Source organism: Onychomys torridus, chromosome 8 (genome assembly GCF_903995425.1).
Source record: "Onychomys torridus chromosome 8, mOncTor1.1, whole genome shotgun sequence".
Lineage (NCBI taxonomy): Eukaryota > Metazoa > Chordata > Mammalia > Rodentia > Cricetidae > Onychomys > Onychomys torridus.
The window spans coordinates 16,476,025-16,493,364 of record NC_050450.1 but is presented as its reverse complement, the minus strand read 5'-3'; the positions used below and the strand labels follow the sequence as shown (position 1 = coordinate 16,493,364).

The 17,340-nt window shown below is 44.2% G+C and overlaps 1 protein-coding gene and 1 pseudogene across 2 annotated transcripts in view; both read left to right on the top strand.

Moving 5' to 3' along the window:
* Nucleotides 1-17,340, top strand: part of Cluap1 (clusterin associated protein 1) — a 33,294-nt gene that overhangs the window by 1,544 nt on the left and 14,410 nt on the right. For both annotated transcript variants that reach the window (XM_036197963.1, XM_036197962.1), the window contains exons 2-7: nucleotides 2,400-2,511; nucleotides 4,277-4,361; nucleotides 5,739-5,918; nucleotides 9,021-9,116; nucleotides 11,102-11,185; nucleotides 15,406-15,539. In XM_036197963.1, the coding sequence (XP_036053856.1) occupies nucleotides 2,400-2,511; nucleotides 4,277-4,361; nucleotides 5,739-5,918; nucleotides 9,021-9,116; nucleotides 11,102-11,185; nucleotides 15,406-15,539 (691 nt within the window). The remainder of the gene's footprint in view (nucleotides 1-2,399; nucleotides 2,512-4,276; nucleotides 4,362-5,738; nucleotides 5,919-9,020; nucleotides 9,117-11,101; nucleotides 11,186-15,405; nucleotides 15,540-17,340) is intronic.
* On the top strand, nucleotides 16,855-16,953 carry LOC118590490 (annotated as a pseudogene).

Below are 17,340 nucleotides of genomic sequence, written 5' to 3'. Positions count from 1 at the left end.
CAAGAAGGGTATTTCAGAATGTTTACCCTAAATAAACACTGTATAGCTGGGTAATGTATGAGACTTTGTTCCTGGCTAAAGTGGAGAACCTGATAGCTCCAGCAGAAGGAAGTGTTTGGGCAAAGCCTGACGGGAGACTGCTACTTGTTTTCTGCCATCTTTCTGTTCCACGAGCTGGTGAAGTTCGCCCTGCTTTATCATCCAAGTAGGTTATTTGGAATTGTCAGCAGGACGTTTTGAATAGCTGTCTTCAAGAAACATGTTCAAGATCTCAGCGTATTGTGGGAACTCAGAAATGTTGGTTGTGTTCATTTTGATTTTTCAAGACGGTTTCTCTGTGTAACAACAGCTCTACCTGTATTAGAACTTGCTTTGTAAACCAGGTTAGCCTCAAACCCACAAAGGTCCACCTGCCTCTGGTTGTGCTCTTCTCTCTCTCTCTCTCTTCCTTTCATGACAGGGTTTCTCTGTGTAGTCCTGGCTGTCCTGGAACTTACTCTGTAGATCAGGCTGGCTTTGAACTCACAGGGATCTCCCTTCCTCTACCTCCCTAGTGCTGAGATCAAAGGTGTGCACCACCACCGCCTGGTTGTAGTTAGCTTTCTTTACAGTTTCTTTTCTTTCTTTTTTGAGACAGGGTCTCACTAGCCTGGAACTCACTATGCAGATCAGACTTGCTTCAAACTCACAGGGTTCTGCTCCCTCTGCCTCCTGAATGCTGGGTTCTTCATATTTTCAATGATGTAAACACATCTAGGTCTAGGAATGTGGCTCAGTAGCATCTTAACTAGAATGCACTAGATCCTGGATTCTGTCTCCAGCACTGCATAAAATCAGGCATGGTAGCACAGGCCTGTACTGCTGGCACTTGAGAAGAAGAGGCAGATGGACCAGAAGTCCTTAGTATGTAGTGAATTTGAGCCCAGCCTGGACTGCCTGAGCATCTCTGTGGACGCATGGGAGGGAGTCCCACTCTGTCGTATACATAAGGATGGAGGGCTCCAGGATCTCTTGCCATGTAATAATTGCCTTACACCCTCAAGGCCTTTCACATGCTAGGCAAGCACTCCATAGGGTCACATCCCTCCATCAACAGTTCTTAAATCTCTCTCACACAGGTGTGAGGTTGGCAGAGCCCTGCCTGGTGGTACTTGAACCTGCAGGCAGACTGCACTGCCGGGTGGGGGCGGGTGAATTCGGTGGAAAGTTTCTCCACACCCACGCCTGGTATCTGGGCTGGCTGGCTAGATCAGCTGAGGATGGGGAGATTAGATGCCACCTCTTAGGTGACAAGGAGTTTGCCACCGTCTCTCATCTTCATGGTGGCCTAATATCAGCTGCAAACGAGCCCCAAGCAGGCCTCACTCTCACCCTGTAACAGGACTCTGACTCCACTGGTTCTTATTGTTTGTGTTGTTCTTCAGGCAGGGTCTCGTGTAGTCCAGGCGGGCCTCTAACTCACTGTATAGCTGAGGATGACCTTGAACTTGGGATCCTCCTGAGTTGGTTTTGGGGGAGCACCAACCTGTGGATTTTAGTCAGTACTGGGGATGGACTCCGAAGCTTCCTGACCACCAAGCGAATGCTCTGCCATCTGGGCTACAGCACCCTTCTTTGTTTCTTTTTTGTTTGTTTGTTTTTGTTTTTCGAGACAGGGTTTCTCTGTGTAGCTTTGCGCCTTTCCTGGAACTCACTTTGTAGACCAGGCTGGCCTCGAACTCACAGAGATCCACCTGCCCTTGCATCCTGAGTGCTGGGATTAGAGGTGTGCACCACCACTGCCTGGCAGTTGTTTTCATTTCTAAATCCTGCTTTCTTTTTGTTTTCTTCTGCTTTCTTTCAAGCAGTGTAGCTTTTTTTTTCCCAGGTGTTCCCAACTTAGAATATTACTGTTTACTAATCTGTTTCTACAGTAAATCTAAATACTACATATAGTTCAACCATTCTCTTAAAATTTCTCTGAATATGAGGTAACTGATCTTTAAATTTATGTCATGAAAATCATAAATACTCACGGAATGTAAGAGCATATAATCTTTAACTTCATCCTACCTAGGCTCTCCCATAAATAACCACTGTCAACACTTTTTTCTTATATTTTATGAGGCTAGGTAGTTTTTATTTTGTATAGAAATTAAAGCCTCAGATATTCCCTAAGCCCATTTCTCTGAAGAAAATGTACTCCATTGAGCATAGGTGGTTCTGAGGTGGTGGATTAGATAGTGTAAATTCTAATCTCCTCTGCTTTTCTTCCTATAGAGTTGATGGATTTGACACCTTGAGCAGTCATTAAGTTGGGAAGAAGCAATAAGAAGAGAAAGCAGAGACAATGAGATTAGCTACTTTCCGAAGAGTTGCCGTTTGATAGGACTGACTGAATTGTGTTTTCTATTGGACAGATTTCACAGAGATGATGAGAGCCTTGGGGTACCCACGACACATTTCTATGGAGAATTTCCGCTCACCCAACTTTGGGCTTGTCTCTGAAGTGCTTCTGTGGCTCGTGAAAAGGTTAGACTTTATTCACATCTCAGCATGAATAGTTTGCTTCATCCAGTCACTGACTGGGAACTGGAAACTGCTGTGACACAAAGGAAGACTATAGTGCAATCTCCATAGGGTGGCCATAGTTGTAACCTGTGAAAACTCACCAGAGTTGCCAGGCACGATGGAGCAAGTGAGTCCCCAAGTTCCGGTCAAGCCGGCGGCCTGCACATCAAGTCCCTGGACAGCTGGGGCTGCATTATGAGAGACCTCTCTCAAATTTTAAAAAGTGAAAGAAAGAAATCCCTGGAGTTTAAAGAGCGTGGGAGGAAGTGACTCTCCCCATGAGAATGCTGGTTCAGGCCCCTCTTCCGCCCTCACCACAACATGACAGGGACCTGCGTACTCGGAGTGCACTGCACTGGAGACACTGCAGATGTGGCTGGAGTCACACTCAGTGGCTAGGAGTGTGTGCTGCTCTTGCAGAGGACCTGACTTTGATTCCCAGCACCCATGCTGGGATGCTCACAGCTGTGCATGACTCCAGCTGTGGGAGGACCTCACACCTCTGACATGAGTGGGCACCGGTAGTGATGTGCACATGTTTACACACAGACCCCCACATACACATAATTAAAAATCAAAAACTCAAAATCCAAAACAAGAAATAAGGTAGATTTTTCATTGTGTTAAAAGTCTTATATGATAAGGATTGACAACCTTTGGTGTTAAGAACCAGAGAGTAAATATTGTATGTGTTGTTACACATAAAATTCAGTCTACACGATGTATCTGTTGAACATTCTGGAGTTAGAGTCAGTTGTGAGCCATCTGACATGGGTGCTGGGAACTGAGTGCGGGTCCTCTGGAGAGCAGCACATGCCCTTCCACCACCAGCCAGCCCTTTGCTTTGCTTTTAAAATGTAAAAACTATTCTTACCTTTCAGACTATACAAATACAGGCTGAGAGTCACAATCTTCTTGGCCTTGGTGAATTATCAGTAAATAAGTAATGTCAACAACTGCTATTTCTTAAAGTGAATTGTTTAGCCCTCGTGTCTATCTTGAGCCAAGGGCTATCAGTCTGAGTCAAAATCTTGGTTATTTTCATACAAGTTGGAAGTTTGAGATAGATTTAGTTTGTAGCCTGAGTCCCATATTTGGTTTGGTTATAACTTCATTTATCTCCACACACATGACACACATGTATGAGTGGACATCAGAGGACAAAGTTGTTGAGTTCATTCTCTCCTATCTTTATACAGGCTCCGGGGATTGAACTCAGGTTTCTAGGCTTATACAGCAACCCTCTTTACCTGCTAAGCATGTGTGAATACACATGAATGTGTGGGTTCATGCTAACCCTACATCCATGTGGGGTTAGAGAATAGTTAGTTCTCCCTTTGCACTGTGTTAGTCCTGGAGATTGAACTCTGACTACTAGGCTTGGTAATAAGCCTGTTTACCCACTCAATCTTATTCTTGGGTTGGAATTTGCTCCCTGAGTATCTTGTTTGCTTTTGAAGTTTTTCTTAATCATATTGCCTTGAGTAGCAATACTCAATCATCCGCTTTCTCTTTAATGGACCTTTTTTTGCCTTGTTGGTTTGGTCACTTTGTTTTGCTTTGTTATATTGTAGGTAGGGTTTTACTATATAGGCCAGGCTAGCCTGGGACTCACTGAGATCTGCCTGCTTCTGCCTCCTAAGTGCTGAGATTATAGGCCTGCACTCCAACACCTGACTTTAAGGAACTTTCTGTTGTATTGGCTCATGCTTGTTTTTTCTGACAGATATGAGCCACAGACTGACATCCCTTCTGACATTGAGACTGAACAAGACCGAGTTTTCTTCATTAAGGCAATTGCCCAGTTCATGGTTAGTTCACAGTTATTTTATAGACTTGTCAAGCAAGTTAGAAAAAGATGAATCCTATCTGGGACTGTTTTTGAATTGAGTATTGTTTACTTTCTAAAACCATCCACTGCCAGTTTTTTGTGGAGCCATTTCACCAAAATGTGTGTGTGTGCGCGTGTGTGTGCGCGTGTGTGTGCGTGTGTATGTGTGTGTGCATGTGTGTATATGTGTGTGTGCGTGTGTGTATGTGTGTGTGCATGTGTGTATATGTGTGTGTGTGCATGTGTGTATATGTGTGTGCGTGTGTATATGTATGTACACGTGCGTGCGTGTGTGTGCGTGTGTTGACTCATTGCTTATATGGTTTTGTTTGTCTATTTTTGGATGAGTAGTATGTTTTATAGTTCAAAAATGTTTAGATCATGAACTTATACAGAGTAAAGTGATTTTCTGCCATGTCTGCCCTGGGCTGAGTTCCAGTCACAGTGACCACTAGTTAAAACTGAGCCCAGGATTTGTTTATGCATATTTAAACAATTCATAATGCATACATCCATACCAGTAATATTTCTATATAGTTAAATATAATAATAATATGCATATATATTCCCTGTTACACATGCTGTGTAGCGTCTTGCTTTCTTCACTTAGTACATTTTGGAGAACTTTCCAAATGCATATGGAATTTCCTCTCTTTCACTTGAGTTAATATTGCTTTCATGAATATCCCACAATTATGTTATTTGTATAGGTATTTAGATAATTTGCTATTTGAAAAAATTCTGTTAGGAATAGCCTGTGCTTTTCATTTTGCCTGTAAGTGTATGCTCAGAGTTGGTTCCTAGAACTGGAATTACTAGGTCAAAGATAGATGCATTTGTAGTTTGGGTGTCTTTTTTCCCAGCTTGCACTTTACCACAATACGAGACACAATGTGTTTTATCTTTTCTTTTGTTTGTTTGTTTTGTTTTGTTTTTCAAGACAGGATTTCTCTGTGTAGTTTTGGTGTCTGTCCTGGATCTCGGTCTGTAGACCAGGTTGGCCTCGAACTCACAGAGATCCACTTCCTTTGCCTCGAGTGCTGGGATTAAAGGTGTGCGCCACCACCGCCCGGCTGTCTTTTATCCTTAACCACTGAGTTGTATCAGTTGCTGGCAGAGACATTTTCAAATTACCTACATGAGATTTGGACAATACCTGAAAAGAGCCTTAGACTTTGAAGTAGAGTGTGGTGGAGCACATTATAATTCCATTGCTTAGAAGGCTAAGACAGGCGACTTGAGAGTTTGAATCTAGGCTCAACAGCTGCAAAGTGAGTTTCAGGTCAGCCTGGATTACGTAGTAAGACCCTGTCTAAAGACAAAAAATCAAAACAGAACTTTGTCTATCTCAAAACAGGCCACAAAGGCACATATAAAACTCAATACTAAGAAGCTTTATCAAGCAGATGGGTATGCCGTGAAAGAACTGTTGAAGATTACATCTGTTCTTTATAATGCTATGAAGACCAAAGGGATGGAGGGCTCTAACATAGGAGAGGAAGATATCAGCAAATTCAAGTTTGATCTTGGCTCTAAGGTAAGCATGGTGGAGTCTGTGCCTAGGGAATGCTTCTTTCTCAGGCTGGCAGTGGGTGTCTGACATGCAACACTCCTTTCCTTCCTGGCTGATTCAGGCCGTTCTCCAGTCTGTGGTAACACTTTGTGCTCATTAGTGTGGGGATGAAAGAAAAGTCAATAAGTCTAATTGTTTTAAAGCCTGATTTTATCCGATTATATTTAAGCACTGAGGCTACAGGTATAAACCAAGAGGGCTGGAGGAATCAGACAGTGAGCAATGATAAAGTTGTGGAAGGTCTGATGCAGTCAGTCCCCTGGAGAGCAGCAAAGCAGTGTGGGAATGGATGTGTGAGAGCCAGGACTGTCATAAATAGGGCCATCAGTAGGGCCTCCAGGGGTAGATGATTGCTCCGCAGAAGTGAGAGGGAAGGGATGAGCCATGGAAGTGGGAATGGGAACTAGTGTCCCAACATGAGAGTGTGCTTTGGATAGTTGAGAAAAGAGTGGAAGCAAGCCCTCGGGTCTGGGAAAAGCCTGTGACTTTTATTCTGAGGTGGACAGTGGGGTTTTCAGCAGAGAGGCTTTGGATTTCCTCTCAGCCAAATAAGGTGGCATGCCCTTGTATTCTCAGCTGTTTGGGAGGCTGAGGCTGAAAGGCCTCTTGAGCCCAAAAGTTTTAGGCCAGTCTTGGGAATTAGAAAATCCATATCTCAGAAAAGGTAAGAGCTAGGGACATAGAAGGTGGAGCTCACTTCGTGCTGAGCTGCCGGGTCTCTGAGCAGCTTACGGAAGCAGCCAGCCACAGAAAACTAATTCATTATTCCCTACCATGGTGGTATAGCAAGACTTCAGACTAGAGGAAATAACAACTGTTCATTTCATCTCTGTCCATAGAATGGGCACCCATCCATTCAGGACCAGAGTCCCCAACAAAAGGCTCTGGAAATCCCACAGACCTGAGATGGGAGAAGAGTCAAGGATAGAAAACTAAGGCAGGCAGTGATGTTACATGCCTTCAGTTCCAGCACTCAGAAGGCAGAGGGAGGCGGAATTCTGGTCTACAGAGTAAATTCCAGAACAGCCAGGGCTACACAGAGAAACCTTATCTCAAATAAACAAAACAAAAAAGTGGAAAACTACTAGACTATGGTGTTAGGATGGGAAAGTTGGTCTTCAGGGTTTTCTCACATCTTGCCATAAAAAGGCCTCAGCAGAAGCAACTAAAGAGGTTCTCAGAGGGCTGGGTGATGGTGGCGCATGCCTATAATCCCAGCACTTGGGAGGCAGAGGCAGGTGGATCTCTGTAAATTCAAGGCCAGCCATAGGCTACAACAGAGTGAATTTCAGGACAGGCTCAAAAGCTACACAGAGAGACCTTGTCTCAAAAAAAAAAAAAAAAAAAAGCACAAGGCTCAGCTAGGAAACTGGGAAATGAAAAAATCCCAGCTAAGAACACACACGTTAATGTGGTGCTGTGACAGCTCTTCTCTGAGGCCTGCCATAGAAAGCATTGTGATTATCGTGCTTGCACACACAGGTACAAGCCAGAGCTCACAATCAAGGTTCAGACATGGTTGAAAGTTAATTTATGTGTGTAGGCACACAGCGTCACAGTGGGCACGAAGGTCAGAGCTTCACTGAGACTTGCTTCTCTTCTTCTAGCAGGAGGTCCTTGTCAGCAGGTGTGGTGGCAAGCACCTTTTTACCAGCTGGGCCATCTCACCAGCCCAGATTTAGACATAGTTTAGGTTTTTTAAAAGATTTATTTATTTATTATGTATACAGAAGAGGGTGCCAGATCTCATTACAGATGGTTGTGAGCCACCATGTGGTTGCTGGGAATTGAACTCAGGACCTCTGGAAGAGCAGTCAGTGCTCTTAACCTCTCAGTCATCTCTCCAGCCCTGGACATATTTTAATGGTAGATTTTTATGGGTTTGGGTATGAATTGAGGTAAATAAGATACTGTGTTGCCCAACTTGACGTGCTGATGAGCTAGTACTGCGTCTGGGCTGTATTCTTCAGAAGCCACTGGCCAAAGTAGCCAGCATAATCAAGGAAATGAGCTCTAGTATTATTTAATTGTTTTAGTAACTTAAAGATGAAACGAGCCGGTGTGGCTAGTGAAATTTTTGTTCTGAGTTTGGTTGCGGATGCATTAAACTTATCGGTTCCTTTGGGTGTAAATAGCAAGTGGTTTGTGTGTGATTCTGGAGCTTCAAGTTAGAAGACATCAACATGTGGGGAATTAAAACCATGAGGTTAGAAGTATCTGTCAGAAAGGAGAAGTTGGACACTGACTGTGACCCATACCACTGTTGAGAAATGTAAACAGTGAGGTAAATCTTGGAGAGAAATGTGGGTGCTTGCTGCCAGTCAGGCAGGAAAGTAAAGAGGAGAAGCTAGAATGGTAGGTGGAGGGCCAGGGTGGGACCAGAGGAAAGGGAAGGAAGTAATCTGCTGAGAGTTACCAAGGCGAGTTGTTGCTGGCAGGTTAAAGCAGAGAGAGGCGGTAAGGGTTACTTGTTCATGAAAAGGAGAGAGCAAGGATTCCTGTCCATGTTTGGGCTCCCTGGGATTTAACACACTGAGGAAGAAGGGGACATGCACACCCTAAGAAAGTCTGAATGCCAAGTCATCATTAGCGTGGTTGGCATTATCTTTCTGCCAATAGTCCCTGAAGTGGCTCATGAGATTCTAAGTACTTAGCAGAGCTGACCTCCCTGGGTGCCATAGCAGTTCTTTGGAGGAAAGACTAAGGCCTTGGCCTTGGATGCTACAGTAGAATGTTTCTCAGGTTGCTCCTTTGGTCATTGTGTTAGAGACCTGGTCCAAATAGAAGCATGTCGGCTTTCTTTTGCTTATACCTCGAAGTTGTAAATTCAGTTTGACTTCACATTTGGCTTTCTGAGAGACCAGATGTCCTGAAATGGGTCCCATTTGCACTTAGTGTTTCCTGAGTTGGTGTTCTAGGACCTTAGTTCTACAGCAGTAAACAGGGCTGCTGAAACGCGTGCTCTGTAGTTATATACTCGTCCGAAGGAAATGATGGAGGTTCACAGAGTGGCAGCTGAATGCCTGCTGGATAATGAGGATTCTGTATTTGCAATTTTCCTTCCAGATTGCAGATTTGAAAGCAGCCAGACAGCTTGCTTCCGAAATCACTGCCAAAGGAGCATCTCTATATGACTTGCTGGGCAAAGAGGTTGAGCTGAGGGTAAGTAGCGTTCAGTTAAGGAATGAAAATTTTCTTTTGCTTCTTGCCCTATAGTTCTTCCAATTTTAATCAACTGTACCTGATTAAGTGGGTTAATGTGCAGGAAATTGGTATAGGATATGAACCCTTTCCTGATTCTAATGGATACTGGCGCCACCACTGGTTTGAATTTTTTTAATTAAAAATAATTTTTTCATACAATATATTCTAATCATATTCTTTCCCCTCCTCCAACTTCTTCCAGATCTCCCTTCCCTTACATATCCAACTTCATGTTTTTTCTTTCTAAAAAACAAAAGACAACCAAAACAAAAACAAAAGGCATGGAATCCATTTTGCGTTGGCCATCTGCTCATGAGCATGAGGCCTGCCCTAGAGTGTGGTTATTATACACAGTGTCACTCAGTTGGAGAAAACCGATTTTCCTTCTCCTGAGAGCTATCAATTGCAAATAGCTCCTCGGTTAGCAGTGGGACTTCCCGTGCTGTGGCTGATAGTGTCTTTAGCTTCTAGTTCGGGGTTGGTAGATGCATGGCATGGGCTGTGGCCTCTTCCTGTGCCTTCTCTGCCCTGCTCTCAGTAGTTCACCTCTCACCCCCTGGCTCCTAGAACTCACTGCCCCAGACTTCCCCAGAGAGCTTTATAAAACTGGCTTTCTGGCTGGTCTCACTGTTATGGAATGTGACCTGGGCATTAGGAGTGTCGAATGTTTCCCAGGTGATTGTAACAAAAATCTGTGGCCAGTGATCTAAGCAGTACTTCTGGGTACCTGGAGGAAGATGTTGTTATGAAACTTACTAACTTGCTGTCCAGTGCCAAACATGCAGTGTACACCATCTATTCCCTTGAAAGCAACTGGTTAAGCATGGTTCCCAGACATGGCTGAACATTGGACACAACCCCCATGTCCAGGCTGTTTTAATACTACAAGTCTGCGTCAGGTTTTGACAAAACAGCAGTTTGGGAATCTCTGGGTTAGGAAGAATAGTGCTGTTGCGTCCTTGTATGTACACACAGGAGGTGTTAAAGCATGCGTTCTCGGTCTGACGTGGTTTACTGTAAACAGACTTCATTTCCTTGTCCTCTTTCGAGTATGTCAGCCTCCATTGCTCTGTCACTTTTCCATTCTGTTGTGATAGCCAACTTCCATTCTATGCTAGGGACGAGCAGAAGTGGAAGCTTAGATTCAGGGGCTTGTGGGGACGTAGACAGCAAGCTGTCCAGTGGTTAGTTTTCATGGGGTGGGTCATCTGAACATAAGCAAATTTAGGGGTTAAGGTAATGGATGTTAATTTCATGTTTGCCGTTGGACTTTGGGTCTTGAGCTGAAAATTAAGACTTCAGTCTGAGGAGAGCCCACATAGGCATTGGAGGGCATTATGGAAGGTAATGTCGAGAGATGTTTTGTACAGAGACATGCACTAGTGTAAAAGTTTGCTTCTTTTTTTTTTTATTATATTAGAGATTGAATTCCAGGCCTTGTACATGGTGAGCCATAGTCTCTAGCACCGTGTTAAATTTTGGAGAATTAGTGAGATATATATATCACATACTTTGTGGGGCAGTGGACATGAAGGTGAACATCCGTAACCCCAGTAGTTTGGGAGTCTGAGGATGGGAGTTACACATTCAAGCACATCTTAGGAAACAGCAAGGCTCTCAAGAAAAAAAATTGGCAGCTAATAGAAATTAAAAACTGAGGGGTTGGGGATTTAGCTCAGTGGTAGAGGCCCAGGGTTTGATCCTCAGCTAAAAAAAAAAATCAGCCGGGCGGTGGTGGCACACGCCTTTGATCCCAGCACTCGGGAGGCAGAGGCAGGCGGATCTCTGTGAGTTCGAGGCCAGCCCGGGCTACAGAGTGAGTTCCAGGAAAGGTGCAAAGCTGCACAGAGAAACCCTGTCTCGAAACACCCCCCCCCCAAAAAAAAAAAAAAAAAAAAACCTGAACTTGTTGCAAAATGTGTAAGTTCTTTTCTCTCTCCTAGGAACTGAGAACAGAAGCCATCGCTAGGCCGCTGGAAATAAACGAGACTGAGAAGGTGATGAGGGCTGCAGTGAAAGACGTCCTGGTAAGGCCGCACTGCTGCTACCGCCGCTTTACCCCGACTCAACAAAACGGGTTCCTTTGTGCATCGAGGAACGAGACACCACAGGGAAAGTTAGGATGTTTCAGGATTCCTGTATTACAGCTACTACTTCCCCTTCATAGGTGAAAGCACTTTCTCAAGTTGTTGAAATTCACCAGTTTTAAAGTAATTAAACAGTTCTTATTTCAATATTTTGATGAATGTTATCCTATTTTATTTAGCAAATTCCTTGCTGCTGAGCACTTAAATTATTTCCAGGATTTCTTTTTGTCTCTGTGTAGAGAAGGGTTTAGAACTCGGGGCCTTGTATATGCTAGCTAAGTACTTTACCACTGAGCTACATTGGAGCCCTTCATTCTAAGCTGCACTGTAACGGGTAGAATGTTCATCATCTTTCCCACTCACCCACTGTCAGCTAGGTTCTGTTAGAGATGCGAACATCATGTATTCGTGTATGGACATCTCGACCATCACACTTACCTTAGCTCTGAGCACACTTAGCGCCTGGATCTTGGCTTTAAAATGCCATTCTCCACTAATGAGAGCCAGGGAACCCAGGAAAGTGGCTCGTTCCAGAGCTGGTAGGAGAAATGGAACCTCTTACTGTGCCAGGAGGAACAGAGGTGTTCAAAGGTTACCAGGAGTCTGTAGGAGAGACATGGTGCCAATTTGAGGGGCTTCCGCTGACCAAGCCAGGGACTGTTTACACATCAACATGAATGAATTACAGTAGTTTATTTTATAGTACAGATCAATGAAATGGGAAACAATCAATTCTCAAAAGAAAAAATGCTTAAAGGAAGCTACCAATACAATACTTTTGTTGTTGTTGTTCTTCAAAACAGTTTCTCTGTGTAGCCCTGGCTAGCCTATAGACCAGGCTGGCCTCAAACTCAGAGGTCTGCCTGTCTCTGCCTCCTAAGTGCTGGAATTAAAGGTGCATACCACCACACTTGGCTTGACAATATTTATTATTACAAAGAGAAAAGGCAAGTTCTTATGTAGAAGCCTAGCATCACCTCTCAATCATGTGAGGAAATGAAGCATCATAATTAAATAATTTTAAATTATGACACCTCATAGGATGAAGTCTTTTCTGTGATATTCCTGCCAAAGATGCATAATCTGAATCTATCAGACAAAGCCAGACTGGAAGCATTCTATGAATTATCTGGCTGATGCTTTCCAAAAAGTAAGGTCATGAAATCCAAGGAAAGCTGAAGAGCATTCAGGACTGTGGACCACCACAGGGATGTGGCAGCAGCCTGCCATGGTGGTTCCTGTGGACTGTGGCTAATTCCCTCACGCAAGCAGGAAGACAGGGGTGAGCCTGACATGTGACGATGTGCTGCACTCATGTCTGGTTTTCATGTGTTTAGTAGGAACACAAAGGATTGAAGGTGATTGGATATCAATCACTGACAGTTTCCTCTCCCCTACATCAGGAGAAAGTGCTTCATCTTATAGTCTATTTTTTCTTGAAATGTATGTATGATTATTTCTAAACTTAAAAATCTGTAAATAGCCATATTTTATGCATGCCAATGTTCTAACTCAATCAAGTGAACATGGCCAAACATGCTATCATCACTGAATGTTAAAGCTGGTCCTCTAGAAGGGGCACTGTCTACTCCTTAGTGGACAGCTCTGTAAGCTCTTAATTGTCAGATTTACCTCTGATGCTTGGTAATTCTAAAAGCAAAAGCCAAGTGACTGCATGGGTACTTAGACAGGACTATGGAGTACTACCCAGTCATTTCAGAAAGCTAGAAGTGTTTGTTTACACACTGATCTCTCTTACTTGAGGAACAGATAAAAGACTCTAAGGTTAGATCAATTCCCTGAGCTGCACTATGACTTTTAATCATAGAGTAGTCATTATCAGCAAGGGTTATTGATTAAGGGTACTGGAGGGATGGCTCAGTGGTTAAGAGCACATACTGCCCTTCCAAAGGCCCAGGTTCAGTTCCCAGCACCTACATGGCAGCTCACAGCCACCTGAAACTCCAGCTCCAGGGAACCTGATGCTCTCTATTCTGGCTTCTGTGGGTACTGCACTCACATGTTCATAGACATACACACACATATACAATGTGCATGTTTCTTTTAATTTTTTTTTTTAATTTTATTTTTCTGGAGCTGAGGACCGAACCCAGGGCCTTGTGCTTGCTAGGCAAGCACTCTACCACTGAGCTAAGTCCCCAACCCCTCTTTTAATCTTAAAAAAGCTGTTGAAAGCTGGAGAGTGGTGGTGCACACTTTTAATCCCAGCACTCGGGAGACAGAGGCAGACAGATTTCTGTAAGTTCGAGGCCAGCCTGGGCTACAGAGTGAGTTCCAGGAAAGGTTCTAAAGCTACACAGAAAAACCCTATCTCAAAAAAAAAAAAAAAAAAAAAGACCCACCTTCCTGTTAGAATGAATTTACATTTGTATTTTTTAAGATTTATTTTATTTATTATGTATACAGTGTTCTGTCTGCATGTTTGCCTGCATGCCAGAAGAGGTTATCAGATCTCATTACAGATGGTTGTGAGCCACCATATAGGTGCTGGGAATTGAACTCAGAACCTCTGGAAGAGCAGCCTGCACTGTTAACCTCTGAGACATCTCTCCAGCCCCTGTATTGGAATTTTTAATGCATTTGCAATAAATGATTCTTTTTCTTTTCAAAGATTTTTTTTTTCTGTGTCTGAGTGTTTTAAGATAGGGTTTCATGACAGGCTGCCATGGCACCCGCCTTTAATCCCAGCACTTGGAAGGCAGAGGCAGGCAGATCTCTGTGAGTTCAAGGCCAGTCTGGTCTACAGAGTGAGTTCCAGGACAGCCAGGACTACATAGAGAAACCTTGTCTGGAAAAAAACAACAACAAAAAAAGATAGGGTTTCACTATGTAGCTCTGGATGGCCTTGAACTCAGTGTGTGGAACAATCCAGTCGCAGACTCAGATCTGCCTGCCTTGCCTTCTGAGAGTTAAGATTAAGTGCATGTGCCACAATGCCTGGCACTTTAATGGTTTTTAAAAGAAGAATCAGAGAAATAGTATGTTGAGCTGGAGGTGCAGCTCAGTGATGGTGTGCTTGTCTAGAATGTGTCAGGGTTTTGAGACTGATCCTTAGGCACACAAAAAATTTCCACAGAAATGATTAGTTAACTTGCACCAAGTAATGAAGCCATAAATTCACTGTCAGTAATTGTAGTTTCAAAGGATGCCCTATCTCTGAGAATCTTGGAGAGTGTCTAGTATTCTGGTTTCTTTGCGGCTCCCGCGGTTTGCAGGGACCTGCCAGTAAACAGCCTAAGAAACCTTTATGGTGTATTAACACACGTGCAGAGTACCAGAGTGCAATCCCGCCTCACCATCAAGAACTTCATGCAGGTTGGACAGTCCGAACATGGGAGGAGGTTCATACACACCCAGCTGTGCTCCCCATTCCTGTGTAGCTCGGCTGGTGCTCTGAACCCCTGAGGCCCCACAGCCGCTTCTCATGGCAGAACTGAAGCAGCCCATTTGTCCTCATCATGTCCCTTCACTCAGACCTGCTCTGAGAAAGGCAGGAGTGGCTGTGACTGGAGCCAGTGATCTGTGACCCCTGTGGTGCCAGCAGCCCAGAGCTTCGGCCATTGTGCCCAGACCCTCTTCCAAAGCTACGTCTCACCAGAATAGCCAGCTGCTGCGGTGGGGGCCGCCTCTGCACTTTCACCAACAAAGCAGTCTCTCCACTTATTCTTAGGGTTTTGGTTCTGGTCCCCTTCTGAACCAACTGTGTGTGTGTGTGTGTGTGTGTGTGTGTGTGTGTGTGTGTGTCCATTCCCTAGGTTGATACTTTGTAACCAGGGAGCAGCCCAAGTGAAGGCAGGCTAGCAGTGCAAATTGACCAGGCCTAAGTGAGAGGCTGGACGCAGATCCTAGGCCTCTCTGTCTTTATTAGGACATTCTTCTTTCAACTTTTGTTTCCTTCCGTGCACAGAAACACCCACTTTTCATGAAAAGAATGGCAGTTCTTCTGTCTGTGTGCCCTGCTTTCACTCTGTCTCTGGAAAGTCTGTTAGCTGAGTTGCAGTGGGGGAGGAGGTGGTTGGTTTGCTTTTGTGCATTGTTTGTGTGATGCTGCTTTGCCCAAAGTATTAAGGAGTTCTGTGCCTGGAGTCAGGTGACAGCCCTCCCTGGCACTTTATCTCACTATTTCCTGTTCAATGTAGGCACAGGTTCAGAAGACTAAAGACCTGCTCAATAATGTGGCCTCTGATGAAGCTAACTTAGAAGCCAAAATTGAGAAGAGAAAATTGGAACTGGAAAGAAATCGGAAGCGGCTACAGACCCTGCAGAGTGTCAGGTAGAGTGAGCAGCAGCTGTCTGAGAAAGGTGCAGATAAGGCTGACAGAATGTGAGTGGCATTAGCTGTCCAGGCATCGAAAGGCAGTGTCATCCACAGAGCCCCCATGTCACAGTTTCTTTCCTGCTTATCCTAAAAGCAGACTGCTATACTCGCTCTCTCTCTGTACTGCTTCCAAAATGTCTGCAACACGGCTGAACTCTGGAGCCCTCTTTAAAGTTTTTGTGGTTTCTTGGAATATGAGACAAAGTAAATCCAGATGGTGGTAATTATTACTGGGCTTGGCCTTCTAAAATCTTACCATAAATTAAATTGAAACAGAACATATGTCCATCTTTTGGTTTGAATAGATTTGATACTTTTCACTTTGCTAATCCCTCACCTGTCAGCACTTGATCTTTTTATGACTGGCTCAGTGAAACAGCAGTTACTCTGGGGAGTGGAGAGTGTGATAGGGGCCAGAACATGCCTGTGTCACTGGAACCTTTTGTGTGTTCCTCATGTTTTCTTTGTGCTCTTCTCTTTCCTTGGTTTATGTCATCCCTCCTTGGCCTCAGTGTGTTTTGCTTTTCTTTTCACAGTCTTGGGAGTGAGCATTGGCCCAGAGCAAGGCACCAAGGGTCCTCCCATTCATGCTGGGGCTTGCTCTTTCCCCTGCTGAAGTCACTGCTCACTTACAAAGTCGTCTTTAAAGCATAATTCATTCGAGTCAAAGCCCTAAATCATGTCTGTTTGTTTTTCAAAACTCTATCTCACTGTGTAGTCCTGGCTGTCCTAGAACTCACTCTGTAGACCAGGCTGGCCTCATACTCACAGAGACTGCCTGCTTCTGCCTCTCAAGTGCTGGGACTAAAGGCGTGTACCCTGTAAGCCCTTTTGAATAGATAAGTTGCTTTATTCTAATTTAAAAGACAGATGTTCTCATTCCTGATCTGTTTCATCCTCTGTCTTAGTTACTTTTCTGTTGTTGTGGCAAAAGTCACCATGACCAAGGTCACTAAAGAAAGAGAGCGTTCAGCTGGGCTTACTGTATCAGAGGATAGAGTCCATGGTGGAGCAAAGGCATGGTGGCAGGAACAGCTGAGAAGTCACATCTTCATCTACGAGCAGGAGAAAGAGAACACTGGGAATAGAACAGTCTTTGAACCCTCACCCTCTCCAATAGGCCACACCTCCCAATCCTTCCCAAACAATCTCACCAACTAGGGACCAAGTGTTCAAATATATGAGGCTATGGGGGTTGTTCTCATTCATAACTCCACATTCCCTACTCCTTGTGTTATTTAAAAAAAACAAAACAAAACAGGTGTTTCAGGTGTTTGCTCGGGCAGCACATACACTAAATGGAAAAATAGAATTAGAATGGTCCCTGCATGTGGATGATTTGCAAATTGGTGAAGTGTTCCATATTTTTGGCCTGGGTTCTCTTGATGCCATGGACAAGCATCTCAGCAGCCAGAATGGATATTTCAGTGAAGCTGACAAAATCAAAGTGTCCTAAGAAGTTTCGGGGGCTCTGCAGGACAAAGGGTCTGTCCACAGGTTTGTGTTGATTGCTGGCATCCAGCATTCCTGTCAGGACGTTGGTGCCAAGGGCTTAACCTAAGCCCAGGCTGTGATGTTCTCAAAGGAACATAAATTTGAGAAGAGAACATACTCAGCTCAGGTGGAAGGTGGTATCCACAGCCTCCATCCATATGAGAAGCAGCTTTTCTGAAAAGAGATCCAGTATATGCCTTGAAATTGTCAATAAAAGTTTTTTGGGAGAAGAACTGTTTCAGTCTCCCAACTCTTGGGCTAA